At 51.7% G+C, this 20,659-nt stretch overlaps 1 protein-coding gene across 1 annotated transcript in view; it reads right to left on the bottom strand.

The window, feature by feature from the left end:
- The window catches only part of LAMA5 (laminin subunit alpha 5), a 160,883-nt gene that overhangs the window by 35,587 nt on the left and 104,637 nt on the right, over positions 1–20,659 (bottom strand). The window contains exons 23-40 of the mRNA XM_077831882.1: positions 19,949–20,087; positions 15,377–15,519; positions 15,166–15,272; positions 14,058–14,211; positions 13,344–13,504; positions 12,473–12,581; positions 9,715–9,812; positions 9,022–9,223; positions 8,319–8,445; positions 6,820–6,959; positions 5,776–5,891; positions 4,872–5,083; positions 3,386–3,590; positions 2,999–3,143; positions 2,277–2,417; positions 1,548–1,709; positions 1,187–1,288; positions 1,012–1,095 (exon numbers count right to left, since the gene is read on the bottom strand). Coding sequence (XP_077688008.1) covers positions 1,012–1,095; positions 1,187–1,288; positions 1,548–1,709; positions 2,277–2,417; positions 2,999–3,143; positions 3,386–3,590; positions 4,872–5,083; positions 5,776–5,891; positions 6,820–6,959; positions 8,319–8,445; positions 9,022–9,223; positions 9,715–9,812; positions 12,473–12,581; positions 13,344–13,504; positions 14,058–14,211; positions 15,166–15,272; positions 15,377–15,519; positions 19,949–20,087 — 2,547 coding nt within the window. The remainder of the gene's footprint in view (positions 1–1,011; positions 1,096–1,186; positions 1,289–1,547; positions 1,710–2,276; positions 2,418–2,998; positions 3,144–3,385; positions 3,591–4,871; positions 5,084–5,775; positions 5,892–6,819; positions 6,960–8,318; positions 8,446–9,021; positions 9,224–9,714; positions 9,813–12,472; positions 12,582–13,343; positions 13,505–14,057; positions 14,212–15,165; positions 15,273–15,376; positions 15,520–19,948; positions 20,088–20,659) is intronic.

Below are 20,659 nucleotides of genomic sequence, written 5' to 3'. Positions count from 1 at the left end.
AGCCACATACATGCAGCTTCTCTTGGGTGCAGGGCAGAAGCCACTTGATGCACAATACAACAGCATCTGTGCAGGGGAACGTTTGGTCCAGGATGTCAATGCAAATGCTTAGCATAACAAAGGCTGCCGTGGGAGCAATAGGCCTGAATTTTCACAAGGTCCATCTCCCTACTGCCAACTCAGTTTGTACTCGTGCTCCCATTTTGGCATTCAAGGGCCAACATGCACTCCTGTGATTCACCTCCTGCTCAAAGATATGGATGCAAATACGTTGGCACAAAAAAATGCACCTGCAAACACGGATGATAGGCTGAACACTTAACCCTTTAACGTCCCCACAAGGCAGACAGGACCTGGCTCTTAAAGTCTCAGACGAAAGCCCCAGAACTGTATGGAATTTATAACAGAAACTTCTGAGCGTTCAAACAAAATGAAAGTGTTAAGAGTGAAAATTACCAGCAATAGGCAGCATTTAAAGCTACTAGCCCTGTAGCATCTGCACTCAGGGCAACCCTCTCTTCTGTCTGAATGGCCTCTACCAGCTGTAGCATCTGAGCACCAAACAAGGATAAGTGGATTTGTCCTCACCACACCACCAGGAAGTACTATCCCCCTTGGGAACCAAGGCTCAGGGTTCAGTAAGTGACTCACCCAAGGTCACATTAGGAGTCTGCGGCTGAGCTAGGAATTGAACCCCAGTCTCAAGTCCTAGGCTGATGCCCCATCCTCTAGACCATCTTGCTACTCTTCCTGCTTTCCCGGAGCACACACCCTAATGTTTCTCCAACACATCTCCACAGAGACACTCTCTCTGGGATGACCCTAGCGACACACAAGTGTTCCAGGTTCTGAGGCAGTCACAGACTGCACCAAATTCCTAGGACATGTTAAAAAGTTGCCAAGACTGCAGGCCACAGTACAGAGGAACAACATTCGGTTCTCGAGGCTCTATGCCTAGCGCTGTCTGTTCCTTCAAACTCCAGGGAACGCGCACAGTGTGTCCAAACTCACCTCCACGAGCTGCAGCCGGCCTTCATGTACATCTCCAGGGGAAGGGTAAGTGCCTTCCAGAAACATGATGCTCATTTGGTTTCCCTGGGGAAGGTACAAAGGTGTCCTGTAAGTCACTGGCTGGAAGCACCATTTATCCCTGATGCCCTATCAGAAGGGGTTTCTGAGGTTGTACCTTGAGGATGACATCCGGGCGGGGATCCATGGGAATGAACACATCACCCCTTCTGGTGTCTGAGTGAAGCTCATACCGCAGGTATCCGCCATAGGAGGACACCTAAGGGAGAGCCAAACAACACAGGCAGAAGACGCTGTTATCACCACTAAGCTAAGTGACCTACTATGGTCTTCATGGCTGGTGAGCATAATCAGACACACCCCCACTAAATCAGATTGCCCGGCAATGGCACAAAGCAGGCCATTGGGCTGAGGCTCAGTGAAGATCAGGGCTGCATGTGACAAGTGTTTGCTTCATCACCTTGACAAATGTGAGGGACGAGCATGCAGGGACTTTGGCCGGGTGCGTTCTCTCTTACCCGGTCTCCAAGGTAAGAGCTGGGTGCGTGCCAGGAGAGCTCCTGATAGGCCTCGGGAATGTTCTTCAGGTCAGCGTGAATAAGTTCCTCCTCTAGTCTCAGGGAGGTGGCCACTTCTTGGCGGTCTCCGCTCAGTAACACCCACCCCTTCATGTTGAGGAACTAGGAGAGAGCGAAAGAGAGCTGTATGCCTGTTTTCCGAGAGCACCTCACGTGCGGCGCAGGGAATGTCTCTGCATTCGTGCTCCTTCAGGCACGTGGGACAGGGTGGGGGCTGCGGAACGGTCCTTGGAATTTCGGTTACTGTTACTCCAGGACACAGAGAGTCTCAATACAGGGCTCACGCTCTATAAAACGGGGCACTGAGAAGAGGCCAGTGGGATCCCAATCATGCTCCAATCCTGTTCCTTCGCTTCTAGAGAAGTGGATTTGCTCAAGTTATTTGCAACCTCAGAACTGCCCCCATGAACTCCCAACCCATAGGGATTCCTGTGGCACCTTCTGTAAAGCACCAAGACCTCCCAAAGGCGAAGGATCCTGGGGCTCAGCTGAGGAGGCTGAATGTACAAGCATGAAAATGGTTAAAGTCACCCCCCAGCGCTCCGGGATATCCCACAGACGTAGCACAGAGCAGGAGAAAGAAACCACCTGGGGTCTGGGAGGAACAGAATCCCACTGAACAGAGAGGAAAGGACCACCGAGGTCCCCAAACCCCAGCCCTCCATTCACCTCCATTCGGTATTTCTCAGCACTGTGGCAGCGATCGGTTGCTCCAAAGCAGAAACACCTGGTGCAGCCCTTGGGGTTGTTTGCATCCAAAGAGAAGGTCCCCAGGCGGCACTGGTCACACCTCACACCCTCCACGTTTTCCTGGAAGAAAAATGAACCATGGGGTGTGCCGAGTTTCCCCTACAATTGCTACAGAAGTATGGAAAAGGATGGCAGACTGCGCCAGCAGTTATCAAAACGCTGCCGAGGGGCTGTAAAACGATGCTGTTATTCAATTAATGAGCAGGTTTGCTCGGTAAACCCCTCATCAGCCATTAACCTCTGCTCACTGTCCAAATGTAACTCCCCCGCATTTGCCAAAGCTTTCCTGTGCCCAGCCGGGGCTGGGATCACCACCCAGAGGAGCGGGTTGCCATCTGGCCACTGAAGAGCTGAGTTATTCTCCAGTGGTGCTGCAGCAAAAGGCCTTCTCGTCACTGACACTTTCAATCCAATTTCTGCTGTTGACAGAGCCTCTTGGGAATCAAAGGTGAGAATGACCCAAGTGTGCCATGAAGCCGAGGGGCATTCCCTACAGAGCACACAGGATGCCACATGCTAGGCACTACCTGTTCTCCATCTCTCCATGCCCTCTCTCCCACGGGCCAGCCAGGTCACGTTGTCGGAGCAGGGGAATTAAACTGGCCAGACAAGCATCACCGGAGTGTGGTAACTAGACTGACCTTGCAGTGACATTGCCCAGTGACCGGATCACACACGCTCACTTCCGTCCCTGCCTGATGACAGTCACACCTCCGGCAGTGCGGATAATGGTAGTAGCCAGGGGAGCAGACATCACACCGTCGTCCTATTATATTGGGTTTGCACCTACATGGGACACAGCAGCAATGGAATGAAGGTACTTGGCCTTCTGCTGATCTCTAATTCCTAACCAGCCCCAATGCGAAGAACACAACACTGACACCAGTGGGTTATTAATTTACCCTCCCTTCCCAACCTGCTCACATACTCCATGGCGCTCCATAAAGCCAGATGTCTAAGCTAATGATCCCAGTGCTGCTCCTGGCACATCTCCTCCATGCGACCATGGTCCCATCATTGTTCCTCACCTGCACTGTCCACTGTCCGCATCGCATCCTGGCTCCGCCAGTTCTTGGACTCCTGTACGAGAACAATTGCAGTCCTCACAGCCAATCAAGGCGTGGCAGCCAAAGGTCTGGGGTTCACAGACGACACACTCAGGCTTGATGGTATGCGGTGGGCAGATGCACTGTCCCGTCACTTCATCGCACAGGCGGGTCCCACAGTCACAAGCTGCAAGAGAAAGGAAGCAGCTGAGTTCGCTGTGGAAGCAGTAAGAACCCTGGGATAAAACAAAGCCCAAGCAACACCAAGGTTGCAAATCGACAAAAGCGGGTGCAGAGGAGCTTGTGCTCTGCCCATCTGCATGCCAGACTGTCTGAAAGGCTGGCATTGGAACCAGCCTCAGAACAGCACCTTGGCATTGCCTGTTCAGACACCAATGTCCAATCCCAGTAGGATCCACCAGGGCAATCAAGTGACTGGCGCCAGGGCTTCCCTGTGTTTGTCATAGAGTTTATGAACAGGGATTTAAGTGGGCCAACAAAAGCCAAGGTCATCAGTTCTGAACAGACATCTGCAAGGTGAACCATTCAGGCCTGTTATAGGGTGGCAGTGGGAGGCATTTCCCGACTACAAATTTATTGAAGGGAAGGAAGGCAGCGTGCAGAGAGGAGTCGGATTCTTCTGCTCTGGAGTCTAAGAGGAACCCTGCACATGAGGGACAGCGTGGCAGAGCAGGCGGCTCTTCCATCTCACGACAACTGGTCTGCATTGCACAGGGTGCCCGACCAGGGGATTATATGCCCCACCAATGAACTTGGCAAAATTGACAGCGATGCTTGTTCCGCTGTTGCCCAGAGAACGGACTGGGAGGGTACTGACTGAAACGCAAAGCTAGAAGACACAGGGGAGTCTGGTTTTGTTTTGTTTAACTAAATATTGACAATCACCAGTGATGGGCAGAGAATTAGGACCACATTTAGCCCCAGACTTGGAGTTTGCATGTGCACGCTGATCTGTATTTGCTAACTGCAGAAGCGGGCATGGAAAACCATTAAGTCAGGTTTGAGGCTGGCAGTAAAAGTGTCCATAAACAACCCGGTGAAACCCAGCTTAACAACCCATGGGACAAGCAAAGAAGTGGTGTCCTGGATGAGGTGAATCTTTAAACACCACAAATACACTGGGAACCTCAGGTTACTTGAGAGGAATGGTGATGGGGAAGTGCCTGCTGGAAAGGATCTTTAGCACACACACTTCCAGAGCACGTACACAATGATATGAGCTGCACTGCTGTTTAACATCCCCCCCACCCCCACCCCCACCAGTACAAACTTCATAGGGAAAATCTCCTGGAACCTTCAACTCCCATAAGGAGGCAGAAAACAGGGTTATCCTCGTCGGCCATTTTCAAGGCCTACAGAACAGGCATCTGGCCCCCAGCAGCCATCAAAGCCCTCAGAGCTGAGAGGAGCAGAGCCTTCCTCCCAAAACACAGAACAGGTAACTCACGCCTGCAGTTGGGGAAGCCCCAGTAACCGGTGGCACACCGGGAACACTCTCGGCCGATGACGTTGGATTTGCAAGCACACTGCCCACCGAAGAGCTCGCACTGGCCCCTGACAGCCCCTGCCTCGTGGCAACGACAGGGCTGTGCTCCATTGTTGTAGAACAGAGAGAGCGAGATGGCAGAGTCCCTGCAGAACTTGGATGCTGTGGTGGGACTGCAAAGAAAGGAGGAAGAGATTCCTGGGCTGGGCTTTCTTAGACCACGCTCCCCTCAGAGCATCCTCAGGGCTGATTTCCCCTGCAGGTACTTTCTCCAAGGCAAGGTTAGGTTCCCAAGTGATGACAAATCTCCATAAGACAGACTTGCTTTAAATGAGATGCCTCAACACCAGGGCACTCCCAACCTCACCGCTACCTTCCCAGATGGTCTACAGGCTGCTCACAAGAGGTGCCGGGCACCCTCAACCACTACTGAAGTCAGTGGGAGTCAAGGGCACTCAATACTGTGCAGGTTCAGGTTCGATATTAGGACATTAAGGACCTCTGAATGCTCCTTTAGATACCAGCCAAGGAGACTCATCTGCTTAAGCTAAAACCAAGATTTTAACCAATATTAACTTGGGTGTTGTGTCATTTAAGTCCCCCAGGGTCCCTGGAGTCAAACCACCCCAAATCAGCGTGAATCAGAGCAAAACAAAACCCAGGTACTGAAAAATCCAGCAGATTTATTAATTTATTAATTAACTGGGCATGGCCAAGAGAAGGGAAGCAATTAAAGCAAACAATTCCAGCATCCTAGGTGGATGCATTTCCCCAGCAATGGCCTATACTCTACTATTTCTGTTCCATAGAGACTGCAAAGCCATTGGGCAGCAGAACAGGGTCACTTTAAAACCAAGGTTCTCACTTGATGTAGAAACTATTGACCCCACAGCTGCTGATAAACTCGTAGGATTTGTCCAGGGGTTCCTCCAGCAGATAATGGGAGCTGTAGCTGTCTTCAGGCACCACCAGGATGTAATCCTGCAGCAAGACACAAAGCAACCAGCCACACCCTGGTGTTCAGTGCTTCCTCCCTGCAATGGCTTAGGTAAACCAAAGAGAACCACAAGAAGCACATGCAGCCAGTCAGCTCACTCAGCTGCCTGAGCATGTATTTACAAATGATTGATGTCTCACCAACTGGGATATGGTGCAACACTTCCAAGTGCTTGTCTTTTGAAAAGACAATTGGTCCATGTGGCCCAGTATGCTGCCACAGCCAACAGCCAATACCCCATGTGATTGAGGCTAGCAAAAGACCCACCAAGGGCAGTAAGCCTATAGGACTCGGAGTCAGGACACCGGATTTCTGTTTCCAGCTCAGCTGCTGACTGGCATTGTGGCCTCTGGTGAATCCTTTAAGAGCCCTGGGCCTTAGTTTCCCCAATCTGGACGATTGGGATAATAATGCTTACCTGCCTCTGTCTCTAGAGATCCTTGGAAGAAAGAGGCAGTGCAAGTCCAAAGTATTTTCACAATAGTGCATGAAACCGATTGTGCAAAAGTGCAAAATATGATCATGACAGCACATGTGCATCCATGGTAGGAAGGGAATTTCTTCCTGGCCTTCACAGGCTGTCATCGGACTGTCTGAAGCAGCTTGACTAAGCTCAGTCTCCTCCCCTCTCTACTATCATAGAGAGGGGTAATATCATAACATAGTTCCTGGTGGCTGTTGCCCATTAGTGGTGGGTTCCACAGAGCCTACCCTCTAAGCTACAATGCCACATTTCCCGACAGTGGATGCAACTTAGCAGGATGGCTCAGAAAGGGGGAAATGGTGTGAAACATTCCCTGCCACTACCCTACTGAAAATGCCCTAGAAATCCAGTTACAACCCTGCTCCTATTGCTGTCACAGGGATGGAACCAGGTCTTGCGGTGAGGGAGCCTTTCAGCTATACACTTACCAGCCACAGCTGCCGGCCTGCTGGCACACGAACAATCACCGTCAGCTCGTTATCCGTAAGGTCCAGGATGATCTGGTTCTCGGCAACCACCACACTCCGACAACCGTATCCATGTGGGCAGAAAGCAGCCTTGGCCTCGCCTGAAAGGCCAAAAGAGACGTCAGCCCCTCAGCCGCCTCTATCCCACCCCCAACCTGCTCCACTCAAGTTCATCCAAAGCAAAGCCAAGGCAGCCAGCTGTGAGCTGCAGCACACACCAACTCTCCCCCGAATGGCCCATTTTGTGATCCTCATGTCTCAGACATTGACTCGGCCAGCTTGGGAGGCAACCCAAGCCAAGTCAAAGCTTCCAGGGTCCAGCTTCAGGGCTTTGTGGTCTGAGTGAAGACCCTGAGGAAGATGAATAAAGGCAGCCAGCAGGGAAGGGGTTGAGTTTCATAAGAGCCTGCCCAGTGTGTGATGTGTGTGTTGGTGTGAGCGCCATTCGCTTGCCATTCCATTGCTAGGTAAAGCATCGTGCAAAACCTAGTGCAAATCTTCCCCTCTGCACTGGACTTTGTGAAATCGATCCTTTTCGGTGGTGGAAATGGAAACAGTGCGCAGCTGGAAGCCATCTCCTTCCCCAGGGGCCCACTGTGTAAGGTCAAGGTCAATTCACAGTTAGGTCCCTAAATAGCTGAGCCCATATGGCTCCCACTGAAGTGAATGGGACCTTCAGGAGCTCGGCACCTCTGAAAGGCAGGCCACTGTAATGATGTGTCTAACTGTGGATTTAGGTGCCTCACTTTATACACCCAAGTTTCAACAGTTGGGCCTTCGTTTCACCTTCCTAGAGTCTGCTGCAGTAACTGAAAGCACCAGTGCCCATTGGTTCTACCTTTGCTGCAGCCAGCTCGTATATGGGAAAACAGATAAATTCTACAGGCGGTCCAATGGAAAAGCTAGATTCATAGATTTACAGATTTTCAGGACAAAAGGGACCATTAGATTATCTAATCTGACCTGTGTATCACAGGCCATCACAGAATTTCACCCAGTTACTCCTGTACTGAGCCCAATAACCTGAGTTTGGCCAAAGCATACTTTCCAGAAAGGCATCCAGGGTGGATCTGAAGGCTTCAAGAGATGGAGAATCCACCACTCCCCTGGGTAGTTAGTTTTAATGGTTAATCACCCTCACTGTTAAAAAGTTTGTGCCTCACTTCTAATTTGAATGTATCTGGCTTTAACTTCCAGACGCTGGTTCTTATTCTACCTGTTTCCACCAGATTAAAGAGCCCTTTAGTACCCAGATCAGATCTCTATCCCCTTTGGGACATTTCTCACACAGCTGCTGCCAGGGTCCTGGGTAGGAGGAAGAGGCAGATTGGGTGCCCTTGACTCTCTGCCTTCCTCCAGGAACTTCCTACGAGTGATCTGGGTTCAAAAGGAGTTTACAGATCACTTTCCCCATGTCCCTCAGTCCCAGGAGCCTATCCCTAACTCCCAGCTCTGCTCACCTTGCCAAATCCGCCCACCATTGATTAACACTTCCACAGGGAACGTGGGATGGTTGGGCTGGTAATAGTGCACAACGAAAGCATAGCGACCCAGCGTCTGGATCCGGCTGTTAAACACAGCAGCAGCCTGGCAGGAGCAAAGAGTAAAGAAATCAGGGTTGACATACACTTTCCTCTTCCAGTGCAATCCCCATCCCTCTCCAATGCACCAGTATCACATCCCTTTCAACACGCCAGCAGGAGAGTGGTTTCTCTGCTTTGCACCGCTGGGGACTCCGTCTCCCTTGTGTATGTGACATTCACAGTTAGCCCCTCCATCTTCCCGGAACCACCAAGCTCAGTTACTCTAAGGCAGAAGCTCTCAGGCTGTAGTCCATGGGGCCCAGCCTGCAGAGCCCTTGCTGGGAGCCTGCAGAAGGGGACTTTGAGAACCAATCAGAGCAGGATTGGGCGGCAAGGAGGGTCCATGTGGATTATGAAGCAATCCACAGAATAAAATACTGGAGAAGCCCAGATGAAAGCACAACTGTGTCGTGGTTAATGAAGATGGAAGGGAAGGCCACAGGTGCACGTGTGAGTCATTCTGCTACTTTGCCAAGACTTGCACAGAGCAAGTGCATGCCTACGGTGCAGCCACCTGACACAACAATCCCATTGCCACTGAGAGGAAAAGCCCAGCCCAGCTGCAGTCTGTCCTCATTACCTGGGAAGGCTGCAGGAGAATGAACTCTGCTGAGGAGTCCACTGCAGTCGGAGGCCGAGGTGATGGCTCAGTGGGAGTGCCAGCTGGAGCCACTGTGAAGATGTGAGTCAGGGGAAAGTCTGGAGGGATTGACAGAGCCTGGCCTGCTTCCAGGACAATGGACTGAGAAAGCTTCAGAAACCTTGATGGGATGCAAGAACTACTGCACCAGAGGGAGAAAACACAACACATGGGATCACTGGCAGTGGAAAGAGAACTATAAGCTCTGGCATGAGAGAGACTTGCCTATAATATCAATCCAGATTACCCCATGGCGAGGAAGGAGCCTTTACAGGGATTCCTTGGGGCCTTTACCATATGTAGCACTGAGGGAGGGAGAAAAATGCTGTATGGCTAACTTAGTGGTAAGTGATGAACCAGAGTAGGAATTCGGACACACTGAATTGCTGTTACAGAATGTGAGCAAGTCTCAGGAAGGCTATTTCACTGGAGTGATGCACGGAGTACATCCCATAAGGGAGACCATCTAGTCTAGTTGTGAGAACACAGGGCTGGAGAGCTGGGTTCTAATCCCAACTCTGCTACTGGCTCAAGTGGGCAGGTCACTTCACCTCTCTGTGCCTCCATCTTTAAAATGGGGATAATATTCACTCTCGTAGGTAAAGTGCTTAGAGAAATCATGCACTCCGTTACCTGGAGGGTGAGAAGGTTCCATGGAGGCTGATGCAATGAACCTTTGGCTCAACATATTCCATGGTGAATTGTCCATAAGGTATCAGGTACACTTTATACTACAGCACCAGGAAGGAAAGAGAAGAGTGGTAAAATGAAACCTTCTGCTACTTGAAGCCTAGATTTGCTCCTTTACCCTCACCCCTGATCCCTAAAGATCAGGCTGAATACTCTAAAGACCCCCTCATAGACACTTTACTGTAGCTGCAGACCAGTGCTGTAGGGCCCTGTGTTTGGTGGAGGGCAGAAGCCAAATGTGTCTGAATTCAATTGCTCTAAGGCAGGGGTGGGTAAACTTTTTGGCCCGAGGGTCACATTGGGGTGTGAAACTGTATGGAGGGCTGGGTAGGGAAGGCTGTGCCTCCCCAAACAGCCTGGCCCCCGTCCCCATCCATCCCCTCCCACTTCCTGCCCCCTGACTGCCCCCCTCAGAACCCCCGACCCATCCAACCCCCCTGCTCCTTCTCCCCTCACCACTCCCTCCCAGGACCCCCGCCCCAAACTGCCCCCCCAGGGATCCCACCCCCATCCAACCCTGCCTGCTCCCTGTCCCCTGACTGCCCCCCAGCCCCATATTCACACCTCCCCAACAGGCCCCCCCAGGACTCCCACCCCATATCCAACCCCTCCTGTTCCCTGACCCCCCCAGAACCTCCGCCCCATCCAACTGCTCCCTGTCCCCTGACTGCCTGCTGGGACCTCCTACCCAACCCTCCCACCGCCGGCCCTTACCATGCTGCTCAGTGCAGCAGGAGCTCGCAGCCCTGCTGCCCGCATGGCGGCAACGATACGGGGGAGGGAGGACAGCGGGGGAGGGGCAAGCCTCCCGGGCCAGGAGCTCAGGGGCCGGGCAGGACAGTCCCGCCAGCCAGATGTGGCCCATGGGCCATAGTTTGCCCACCTCTGCTCTAAGGCAAGATTTGTATATGCCTCAAAGTGATTTAGAGCAGTGGCTCTCAACCTTTCCAGATTACTGTACCCCTTTCAGGAGTCTGATTTTCTTGCGTACCCCCCAAGTTTCACCTCATTTAAAAACTACTTGCTTACAAAACCAGACATAAAAATACAGAAGTGTCACAGTGCACTATTACAGAAAAATGGCTGACTTTCTCAATTTTACCATATTCTAAAATAAATCGATTGGAATGTAAATATTGTACTTACATTTCAGTGTATAGTATATAGAGCAGTATAGACAAGTCATTGCCTGTATGAAATTTTAGTTTGTACTGACTTTGCTAGTGCTTTTTATGTAGCCTGTTGTAAAACTAGGCAAATATCTAGATGACCTGATGTACCCACTGGAAGGCCTCTGCAAACCCCCACGGGTTCGCGTACCCCTGGTTGAGAACCAGTGATTCAGAGCTTACATCCCATTTTCAGAAGTGACTTTGGCAGTATGTCCCCTTCCATGGTATCTCATCAGAGCATGTTGGCCCACTTTGCAGAGTATAGGGGAATTCAATGTAAACTTTTAGCTCCTAAGTGACTAAGTCCCATTTTCAGAAGGCACTGAGTCCTACTGACTTGAAATGACACTTAGGCTCCTCTTTTGAAAATGGGACTGTTACTGAACATCAGTGGGACTCAAGTGCTTAAATCTCTTCTGAAAACGGGTCTCAGGGTTGTCCATATAGAGCCTTAATGCACAGCAAGCCAGCGTGACTCCACAGCGCACTAGCCAGCCATGCACTAAGTTGCGTGTGGACCCTGCTGCTGTGCATTACAAATTCTGCAGTGCACTTTGACCTATTGCTGTCAAAGCACACAGAGAACTTTCAGTGAGCGGCAGGAGGGTCCACACAGCCAGTTAGTGCACGGCAAGCTAGTACCCTGGAGGTTTACACTCCAGCTTGCTGTGCACTCACTAACTGTGTGGACAATCCCTTAGGGTCACTTAGGACCTAACATCTACATTGAATTCCTCTATGATCTGCAAAGTGAGCCTACAGGCTCTGATGAGACAGAATGGAGGAGACATACTATCATACTGGAAGACCCCATAAGAGAGTTCCGCAAGAGAACTCCTTTTGCTCTCGCTCCTTCAGTCCCAAATGCCCATGACACATTTTTTACCACATCGTTGACCTGTCACCTCTTCTCCCAGCTGGCAGCCGACCATATCTGATTGCTCATGATTAAGGCTAAGATTTAGTCATAGGTATTTTTAGTAAAAGTCACGGACACATGAGCAACAAACAAAAATTCATGGCCTGGTGACCTGTCCATGAATTGTACTATATACCCCTGACTACATCTTGGGTGTTCGTGGGTGTGTGTGTGAGCGCTCCAGGGCACCTGCTGGTGCTTGGGGCCTCCACTGTTGCTGGGTGGAGACACCGGGACCACCACTGCTGCCTGGGGGCGGTGGGAAGGAGACACCGCCACTACTGGGTGGAGACACCGCCACTATTGCTGTGGGGGCTGGCCCCGGAGCCAGCTCAGCTGCTCCAGCGGCCTTGGGGCAGGAGCGCCAGCAGGCTGCAGAAGTCACGGAGGTCCTGGAAAATCACGGACTCCGTTACTTCTATGACCTCCATGACAGACTCGCAGCCTCACTCATGTTATAGACAGAGTTACACACCGTGACTGATCTAACATAGGAACATCACCCTATTCTCCAGGTTAAGTCCTGAATCTACTGGTTCTCGGCCTCCTCCTTCCACACCACCTGGAGCTGAGGGAAGCCACACAGCTGTCCTTTGTAGTGAGGTCTTACCAGGAAGAAGTGGGCTTGATCTGCAGTGAACCGAACGGTTCCCTCTGTGGTAAGTTCAAAAGCTGCCAAGCGATTCTGTGAATCTAAGACCATCCCACGGCAAAGGAAACTGCAAGACAAAAACAGAATTCAAGGATGGCCCTGGGCAGAGCCATAATTTATTTCTTGTCTTGCCAGATATACATTCTTGAAGTTATTTATATAGAGCTGAGGTAAGTCTTTGAATGCCCGCTTGGGGTAGTCACAAGAGCGCATTTCCTAAGGATATCCCAAGCCTTTGTTTCCTACTGCTAAGGTCACAGTTTGAAGTCAAATATGAGAGCAGCTCCCAGACAAGGCACTCAGTCTGTGGATTACATAAATATTGTCTAGTGCTTGGAGCAGGTGACTCAAGTACAGGATTCGTCTTCTATTTCCAGCCGCTCTCTCTTGCTGGGATTCCGTCAAGTCACTTAGGCCCAGATTTTCAGAACTGGGAATGCATGTGAGATAAGCAAGCATCAAATTTGCAAGTGCATCGGCCCTAGCTGCAGCAAGCACGCAGAAAAGGGGTTCTGAAGATCTGGGCTGCCTGCGTCCCACTTTCCCCACTATCAAATGGGAGTGACAATGTGCCTACCCTTGGGTGATGGGGAGTTGCGAGATTCAAGCTGTTACCAAGATCCCACGGTGGGTACTGCACTAACATATGTGCCCAGATACAATATTCTCATTCTGAGACACAAGGCTGAACGTTCTATTAGTGCAACAAAGTAGGAAGCAACTGAACAGAGAAGCTTGTCCCCTCACTGTGCAATGCAGGAGAGGGATGTTACCATATTCACTACAGCTGCCCCTTCACTCAGCCTCTTGTTCAGATCTGGCTTCGTACCTGTAGTCACATGTGTGGAAGGTGAGTGACCCCTGCTGGGTGGCTAACTGCAGGGAGCTCATTGCTACGCTGGCCCTCTGCACAGCATCCTTGTTGGCATACTCCACCAGCAGTACGTATCTCCCAGGCTGGGGAACAGCAAGCTGCAGCTGGACCTCCACCTGGGTGGGAAATGAAAATATGACAGAGATACACTGCATCTCACCTCCCTCTACTACACACACAGCTTACCAGTGCTATGTACCAGCTTTCCTCTTCCTGACCCAATACACTCCAGGGACCAAAATGATGCATTGCGATAGCTCTCAGTGGGTGCATACCACCCTCCCCCCCCCCCCCCCAGCCACACCATATCTTCCCGCTGGGGGCTACATCAGTGAGGTTCTTAGGTGCACAGGCTTCAACATATTACTGTATGGACAGGCTAAGAAGGCAGTGGGCCAAGTTTTAAAATCCCAGCACAATGAGCACATACCCCACCCCCCAGCCCATTTACACGTCCAGGGCAGAGTTTGCAGGGTGACTACATGGGTGAGCAGCACCTAAACACACACTCACACGAGCAGCTTAATGAGCTGCAGGAGGAATAGAAGGACGTGTGGGCAAGTTTCTGGAATAGCCATCCCAAGATATTTAAAGTACAAGCTCTCTCAAGGGGACAGCCGGCACCTTTGGTCTCACAGGGCTGAAGGGTGAAATAAACAAGCTACTCACGTCACCGCCGCTGCACAGCGCCATCTGTGGGTGCGATGGGGTGATGTGCACAGTGGGACAGGGCCTGGGTAAGCTGTTGTCCAGCCGGCACACCATGTCTCCTCCAGCCGCAGAGGGGAAGCTGTCCACAGACAGGTACTTGTACAAGAGGCAGCTAGAAGCGTTAGGAAAGAATTTGTGAAGTTCTGTTGTGAGCATTGAGTCCAGGTCTCAGGGAGCAAAGCAAGGGCTCCGCTGCTCTCGAGAACATCCTGGCCTTGGACGGAGCAAGAGTTTGTGTTTCACTGGCCACGGCAGCCCCCCCGCTCGCATGCTGTGCTGTTACAAGTGCCTCAGATCTCTCTGGGAGGGTTCACTTCTAGGGGCACACCGGGAAATCAGTCTCCACAGCCCGTTCAGCCCTGGCTGGCAGTCTCTGCAGGGGGACCATGGGGGACGGTGGTGTATGAGAAATGGACACCTGCCCATTAGGAGTTGAAGAGGCTGGCAGTTCATTTCATGTTGGCCAGCAAACGCTGCTTATTGCTAACAACGTTCCCGGGCTATCGACCAAGGCTAGAGGGGAACGGGGCAGCACCCCCAGTACTAACCCTTTGAGCAATCCAGTGACCTAGGCATCCCTCCCTCCAGTGCAACACCGGCTCCAAAATCCTATTGTGTCCCCAGTGAGATTGGGTGGGGCCCTGCCATTAGGTAGAGGAAGCCATTCAGCCTCAAACTTTAGCTGCTCCTGTTCGTTATGTTCCATTGCCACAATCAAAACCTCTCCCCACCCAGCCACCCTCACCCCCGAGCCCTGCAGACTCTTGCGAACACAACACTCCTCCATTGGCCTGAATGGCAGGCGAGAGGCACCACAAGGGTCCCGGGGTAGTTAGCTGCTGTGGCTGACTTCTTCCAAGAGCCTAAGCCCACCCCCGTTTGCCCAGGCTCCCCTAGTGAAGGGAGATCCCTGGTGCCTCCCCCACAGAGAGCAGCTGCTGACTGAATGGGAATGCAGCCCTGCACAGAAGGGGGCAGTCTACGGGTTCATTAGTACCAGAGGGTTAAGAGGGCTGGGCAGACCCCAAATAACACAGATCACAAAGAGAGGAATGGAGTTCCTTACTTCTGACTGGCTTGTTCAGGGGCTGGGCTGTAGGTACACGCCTCTGTGACCTTCAGCTGCAGGATAGGCGCTTCGTAGTACGAACTGGGGAGCAAAACCAGATAGTCCTGGAATGGGGGCGGAGAAGGAGGGGGACAAGTTGAGTGTGACTCTGTTCCTCGGGAAACTGCCAGAGTCTTCCTTGGAGGAGGGAGAAGGGAAAGGGCCTTACCAGCAGTATGCCCTCTGCCTCTACGATTAGAGACCACACAGTGGGGTTCAGCACAAAGGGCTCCCCGAAGCTGTTCTGAGGGACGGTGACAAAAGCCGGTTCAGTGCTGGGAGCGAAGATGATCTGCTTGGTCTGCTCAGTACCTGGGGTGGGAAGGACAGGAGACCGTGAGAGGGCACAAGCTCAGGGCGGCCCTGAGGGGATACCGCACAATGGGCAGCAAGCGCGGAGGATACAGTCGGGGAAGTGACTGTAAACGTGGCTTGGGGGGAACCTGGTTTAGTCTCTCAAGCAGCGTCCACGGCGGATGTGCTGGGGTCCCACATCAGACAATGATAGAAATAACCCCCGAGCAGAATCTGCTCAGTGAAAAAAAAACAACACTAACTTCCCTACTGCTATTGCTAATCTGTAGCTCTCATCCAACGCTGAATAGCCCATACCCACCAGCATCCCACCAGCTAGAGACAAAGAGAACTTATTTACTATGAAATTATTCAAAGACGAGTGACAAGAATCAATCAGATACACCATACACAATGGAGAATGTTTTGCTGCAAACTCTGAGAGCCTCCTTCCTTTCCCCACCTACCGACATTCCACAGCTGGAACTTAAGAGGGCAATTTAATGCAACAGCCTTCCCCTAGACTTCAGGCCCCATCCTTCTCCCACTGAAATATTTTTGGCTAAACTGACCGTCCATAGATGTTTTAAATCAATTAACTACGAGTGTGATCACAGTACAGCACCTAGTGTCAGAATGGCCACCGGCTAGTTTGCAGGTTCAGGGTTTTTTTTAAAAAACACAGATGAGCTGAGGCAGGAGACTGCGAATTTCACACACGTGTTCCTCTGACTGTCTTTGTGTGGTTCATTTATAGCATGGCACGCAGCAGGGGCGAGCGAGGGTAGGGCGAAGGAGCATGCTACTATGACGACTGTTTAGCCACATCCAGTGTGTGGACAGTGCAATTAACTCAAGATTGGACCCTAGATTCCTGAACCATAGCACTTGAGTGCAGCACCATTGAAAATGAGGACAAGGAGGCATGTGTGTTGGATGCCTTTGTGAAGGGGCAGCTCAGAGAATTTGCACCTCTAACCATAGGAATTATTTCGGGTGCAAAAAAACCCCAAACAAAAAAAACAAACCACCCCAAAGAGCAGGAGCAAAATGGTGTGAGAAAATTATACCCACAAAAGAGAGGCCGTGTCCCTTTTGAAAAGCGTGCCCTACATTCGGAGCTGTCAGGGAGTGAAAGGGCTAAAAGCTTGCTAAACCGAACGCTGCAAGGGACTAACTTGCTTCTAGGCCCCTGGTCTTAACACTGGCAGCCCCTTCCACACAGAAATGAGGATGGCTCGATGTTTTGGAGATTACATGGCTTAGCAAAAGGGCTGCTGTGCTGGGTCCACTCATCGGTCCACCAGGCTGGGAATATGCCTCCTGCACTAGCAAATACTTGAAGCATCCAAGGGGAAAAAGCCACAGCGTTATACAGCAAGCCAGCTGTAATCCTTCCTGACCTATGTTGTGATCAGATTACGCCCAGCAGCATGTGAGTGGATGACCCTTCTTTTAACTTTCCTGTGTAGAAACGTAACTGGTCGTATAATTATCCAGCTGCTTTCTTCCTTTTTTTAAAGCAAGATCTGGGCATGTCAGGCCCTGTATATATCCTCCAGCTGCTCACTTTACAAGGTAAAGCAACATTTTCTTCTGTGCCAGCCCAGTAGTTCCAAATAAACAACAATATTTTCTACTCAGTGTCACCTTTCATCCCAGGATCTCAGACCATGACATCAACATTAGAGAATTAAGGAACCTCCTCCCTTGCCGGGAGCATTATTATGTACAGATTGTGAAACTGAGATACAGAGGTCAAGTGATTTGTTCCAGGTCACTTGGCGAGTCAGTGGCAGGGAACACCAGTTTTGTATCTCCCAGCCCTGTTTTTTAATCCATTAGACTGGAAATCCTCATGGAGGTACCAAACTGTTCAGCACCAGCCATCCTCAACCTAGCTCCTTGAAACAGCACTCAGCTGACGATGAATGAGTAGAGGTTGAATGTAGCAGATGGGAAGACATGCTAGGGTGGGTGCAGTGACGTTCTCTTGCAGGGTCTCTGTGAGAACTGCCCCACTGGGCTAGTTCTCCTGAGGAAGAAATCGCTGCAGCTGGCTTTGAAACTTGCTGGCTTTCATGGTACAGATTGTCGAAGGGGCCTCACACCACCCTCTACAGTGACTGCAATTTTCTACGTACGTGGCAATTCAAGAACTTCTCTGCAGAGACAGTTTAGCTAACCTCTGCCAGCAAATGCACTTTGCAAATGGACACTGGAGTTCCCACATATGGGAAAAAAACCTGCAGACACAATTTTGCCAGAAAAACACGTGGCATCAAGTGGTTGCAGAGACTCGCTCTTCAGAAAAGTAAATGCAAAAGGTGGCTGTGCACGAAGACTGGAGCATAATTTTACTGTTCCTTTTCCTCACCAAGCTGAGCGCTTGCCACGCTGCAGAAACCAGGAGTCACTTCGCCATCCTGGCATGGGTAGAGTGGGCAGGGATAAGCTTGACTCAGTTCCAAGTCATTCCTTGTGGAAAACCAACCTATAGGGTTTAATAGGGGCCATGCCAATATGGGTCTATAGGAATCCCTTAAAAATCTGACAGAATTTAATAGAAAGGGACAACTTTTCTATAGGGTTTATTGAGCCAGCCTATAAAAAGTAGTCCTTGTCTATGCCATCCTATGGGACTGTTCCAGAAGGGACACAATCAGTCACTGGCCGCCTGGAATACCTTGGTGGCAGTGTTGCATGCTGCCATGAGGGTATGACAGCAGGTTTCAAACGCCAAGCTTGGGAGTGCAGGGGGGCCAGAGGCAATGCCCAGCTACTCTCCTACAGTCTCCTGCTGTCACTGACAGCCTAGTGCTAGCAGCCCTTCCGAGGCACCTGCCAAATCACCCTGCCTGAGGGAGAGGAGCCACCCAGCAAAATCGTGCATTGTGGAGAAGGGAGAGCAGCACAGGGGCTCAGACAGTGAGGTCTCACAGAGAGGGCAGCTCTGGTGAAGCAAAGAGCTCCAGGAGGACTGGCACTCAGGTCAAGCATGGCAATGCTCATTCCTGGGGCGTGAGCTCCAGAAAAGAGAAAGCTGCTGCTTGGGTAACAGCCCAGGGGAGAAGCAGACGGGCTCTGAGCTGCCAGAAAAGAGAAAGCCAATGACAGGCGCGAACCCCAGATCCCATCTCCTGGCCTAGCTGAGAGGAGGCATTAGCAGTAGGCTGTGTGCGCGTCTGTGCATGTTAGTTAGCAGGGAGGTAAAGCCCTTTTATCCTCTTCCGCAAAAAAACAAAACCATCTGTCCCCGTGTGCTCTTGCCTACACGTTGCTGATTCCTGGTACATACAAAACGTAGGTCTCTGCCTTTCAAGCCGTCTTTGCTGGCTCTTCCTTTCCCTGCCTGCACAGGATGGGTTATCGGAGCCTGTGCAGCCAGCTTAGAGCCACTGCCAAAATGCAAATGGGAAACCCTGTTAAACACCAGCCAGGCCAGGCCACCTGGCACTTCCCAAAGGCCAAAAAACAGGTTCTTCCGCCATGTCCTTATGAATCAGAAAGTGGGGGTCTGGTCTCCCGCTACTGCCTCTGGCTTTAAAATGCAAGGCGACGTGCTCTGATGGTAGAAGGCGGCTGTAGGGAGTGTACGGACAGGTGAAGCGCACCCCTCTCCTGCATGTCCTGGTACTTCATTCACCAACCGCCAGTGAAACATGGAACCGAAAAAATAAACCCCGGGTCCGAATGCTGATGTTCGGACCTGGTTCCACCTGTGTGGCCCATCTTGGACACGTAGCTACTCCTCTCAGGCTCTGCAAGGGCCTTCCGGGCCATCCTGTCTCTTCGGGGGCACCAGGCAGGGAAGCCTCATCTGAACGTTATGCTGCCTCCGGCCAAGTCGACAAGCACGCGCCCCTTGGGGCCGTGGCTGCTGCGGAGCCGGCTTGTTAAATGGGGGAAGTGCCGCCTCAGTCCAGCCCTCGGCTCTGGAGGGCAGGAGTTCCAGAGTGAAGCCATACGGTGATGTCCACAGGAGACTGCGGGGGGAGGGGAGGAAGCAGCAGTGGCGTGGGGAAGCAGTGCGGGACCCTTACCTCTCCTTCGTGGCTGATAAGCTGTAATTTTGCCATACACAGTGGCACCTCCTGAATTAATATACCTCAGGATGACATGGAATAGATAGAGCTCTGCCTCCTTCACGTCTACCGTGATTCTGACTTTACTCTGCAAAAAGCACAAGCACATTGGGCACACATCACTGTGGGGCCGGCACTGGGCCCATCACCCGTCCTGTGGGAGAGCGGTACCTGCCTGCCTGCCTGCCTGCCTGCTTCTCTCTCTAGTCCCCCTCCCCTCTGCATGACACAGGGGAGCAGCTGCCAAGTCGCCTAGGGCTGGCACGCTGGAGGAGCTCAGGAAGTCCCAATGGGCGGCGTTTCGGAGGGGTTGCAGAAAGCGGGGTTGTTTTGGTTAGTCTCAGAGTGAGAAACGCACTTACAGTTGCCACAAACATTAAACTTTCCTTCCTCAAGGACCGAGACCCTCCCTTCCACACCGGCCGGCCCCCGGTTGACGTAGCGGAAGACGATGCGGAACAGGTCAGGGGAGGTCACATTGAGAGTCACCACTACCTTGGGCTGGTGGGAGAGAGAAAGGGGAGAGAAGCAGAGCAACACCTTAAATCACCTCCACCGCCAACAGCCACCAGCCCCAGTGCAGCAGCTCGGGGGACTGCTCCCTAAGCAACATGCCACAGCGCAGGAGGAGTCAAGCAGCCACGCAGCCTAACAGGGTGAAAAGGGCAGCAAGAGAACGCGTTGCACACGTGCTACAAAGTGCACTTTACAAGCACCTACCTATCCTCCTCCCTCTCCATGCTTTTCACGGGTGGGTGGGCGGGAGAGGCGGAGCAGGGGGCATGCACCAGGAGAGCAGCTCCACCTATGAGACACTCTCACACGCTAGCGTTTAGGTTGCTTGGCCACAGTGTTTAACTGGAGAGCGTTCCTAGCTGTCAGCTTTGGAATGGAAGCTGGCTAGCACTGATGGGTGCTGTTTGGTGGAGGGGCTATTTTGGGGGGCATATTCCAAGCTAGGGAAAGAGGTTACTTTAACAAAAGGTTTGACTCCATTTTTAACGTAACATGGGTTTGGTGCTTTGTACTACAGTCAGCCCACAGGCGGCTCCAAGGCCATCTGTCTCTGTGCT

The sequence above is a fragment of the Eretmochelys imbricata genome, chromosome 13 (assembly GCF_965152235.1).
Source record: "Eretmochelys imbricata isolate rEreImb1 chromosome 13, rEreImb1.hap1, whole genome shotgun sequence".
In the NCBI taxonomy this organism is placed as follows: Eukaryota; Metazoa; Chordata; order Testudines; family Cheloniidae; genus Eretmochelys; species Eretmochelys imbricata.
This window is presented reverse-complemented; position numbering and strand designations above follow the sequence as displayed.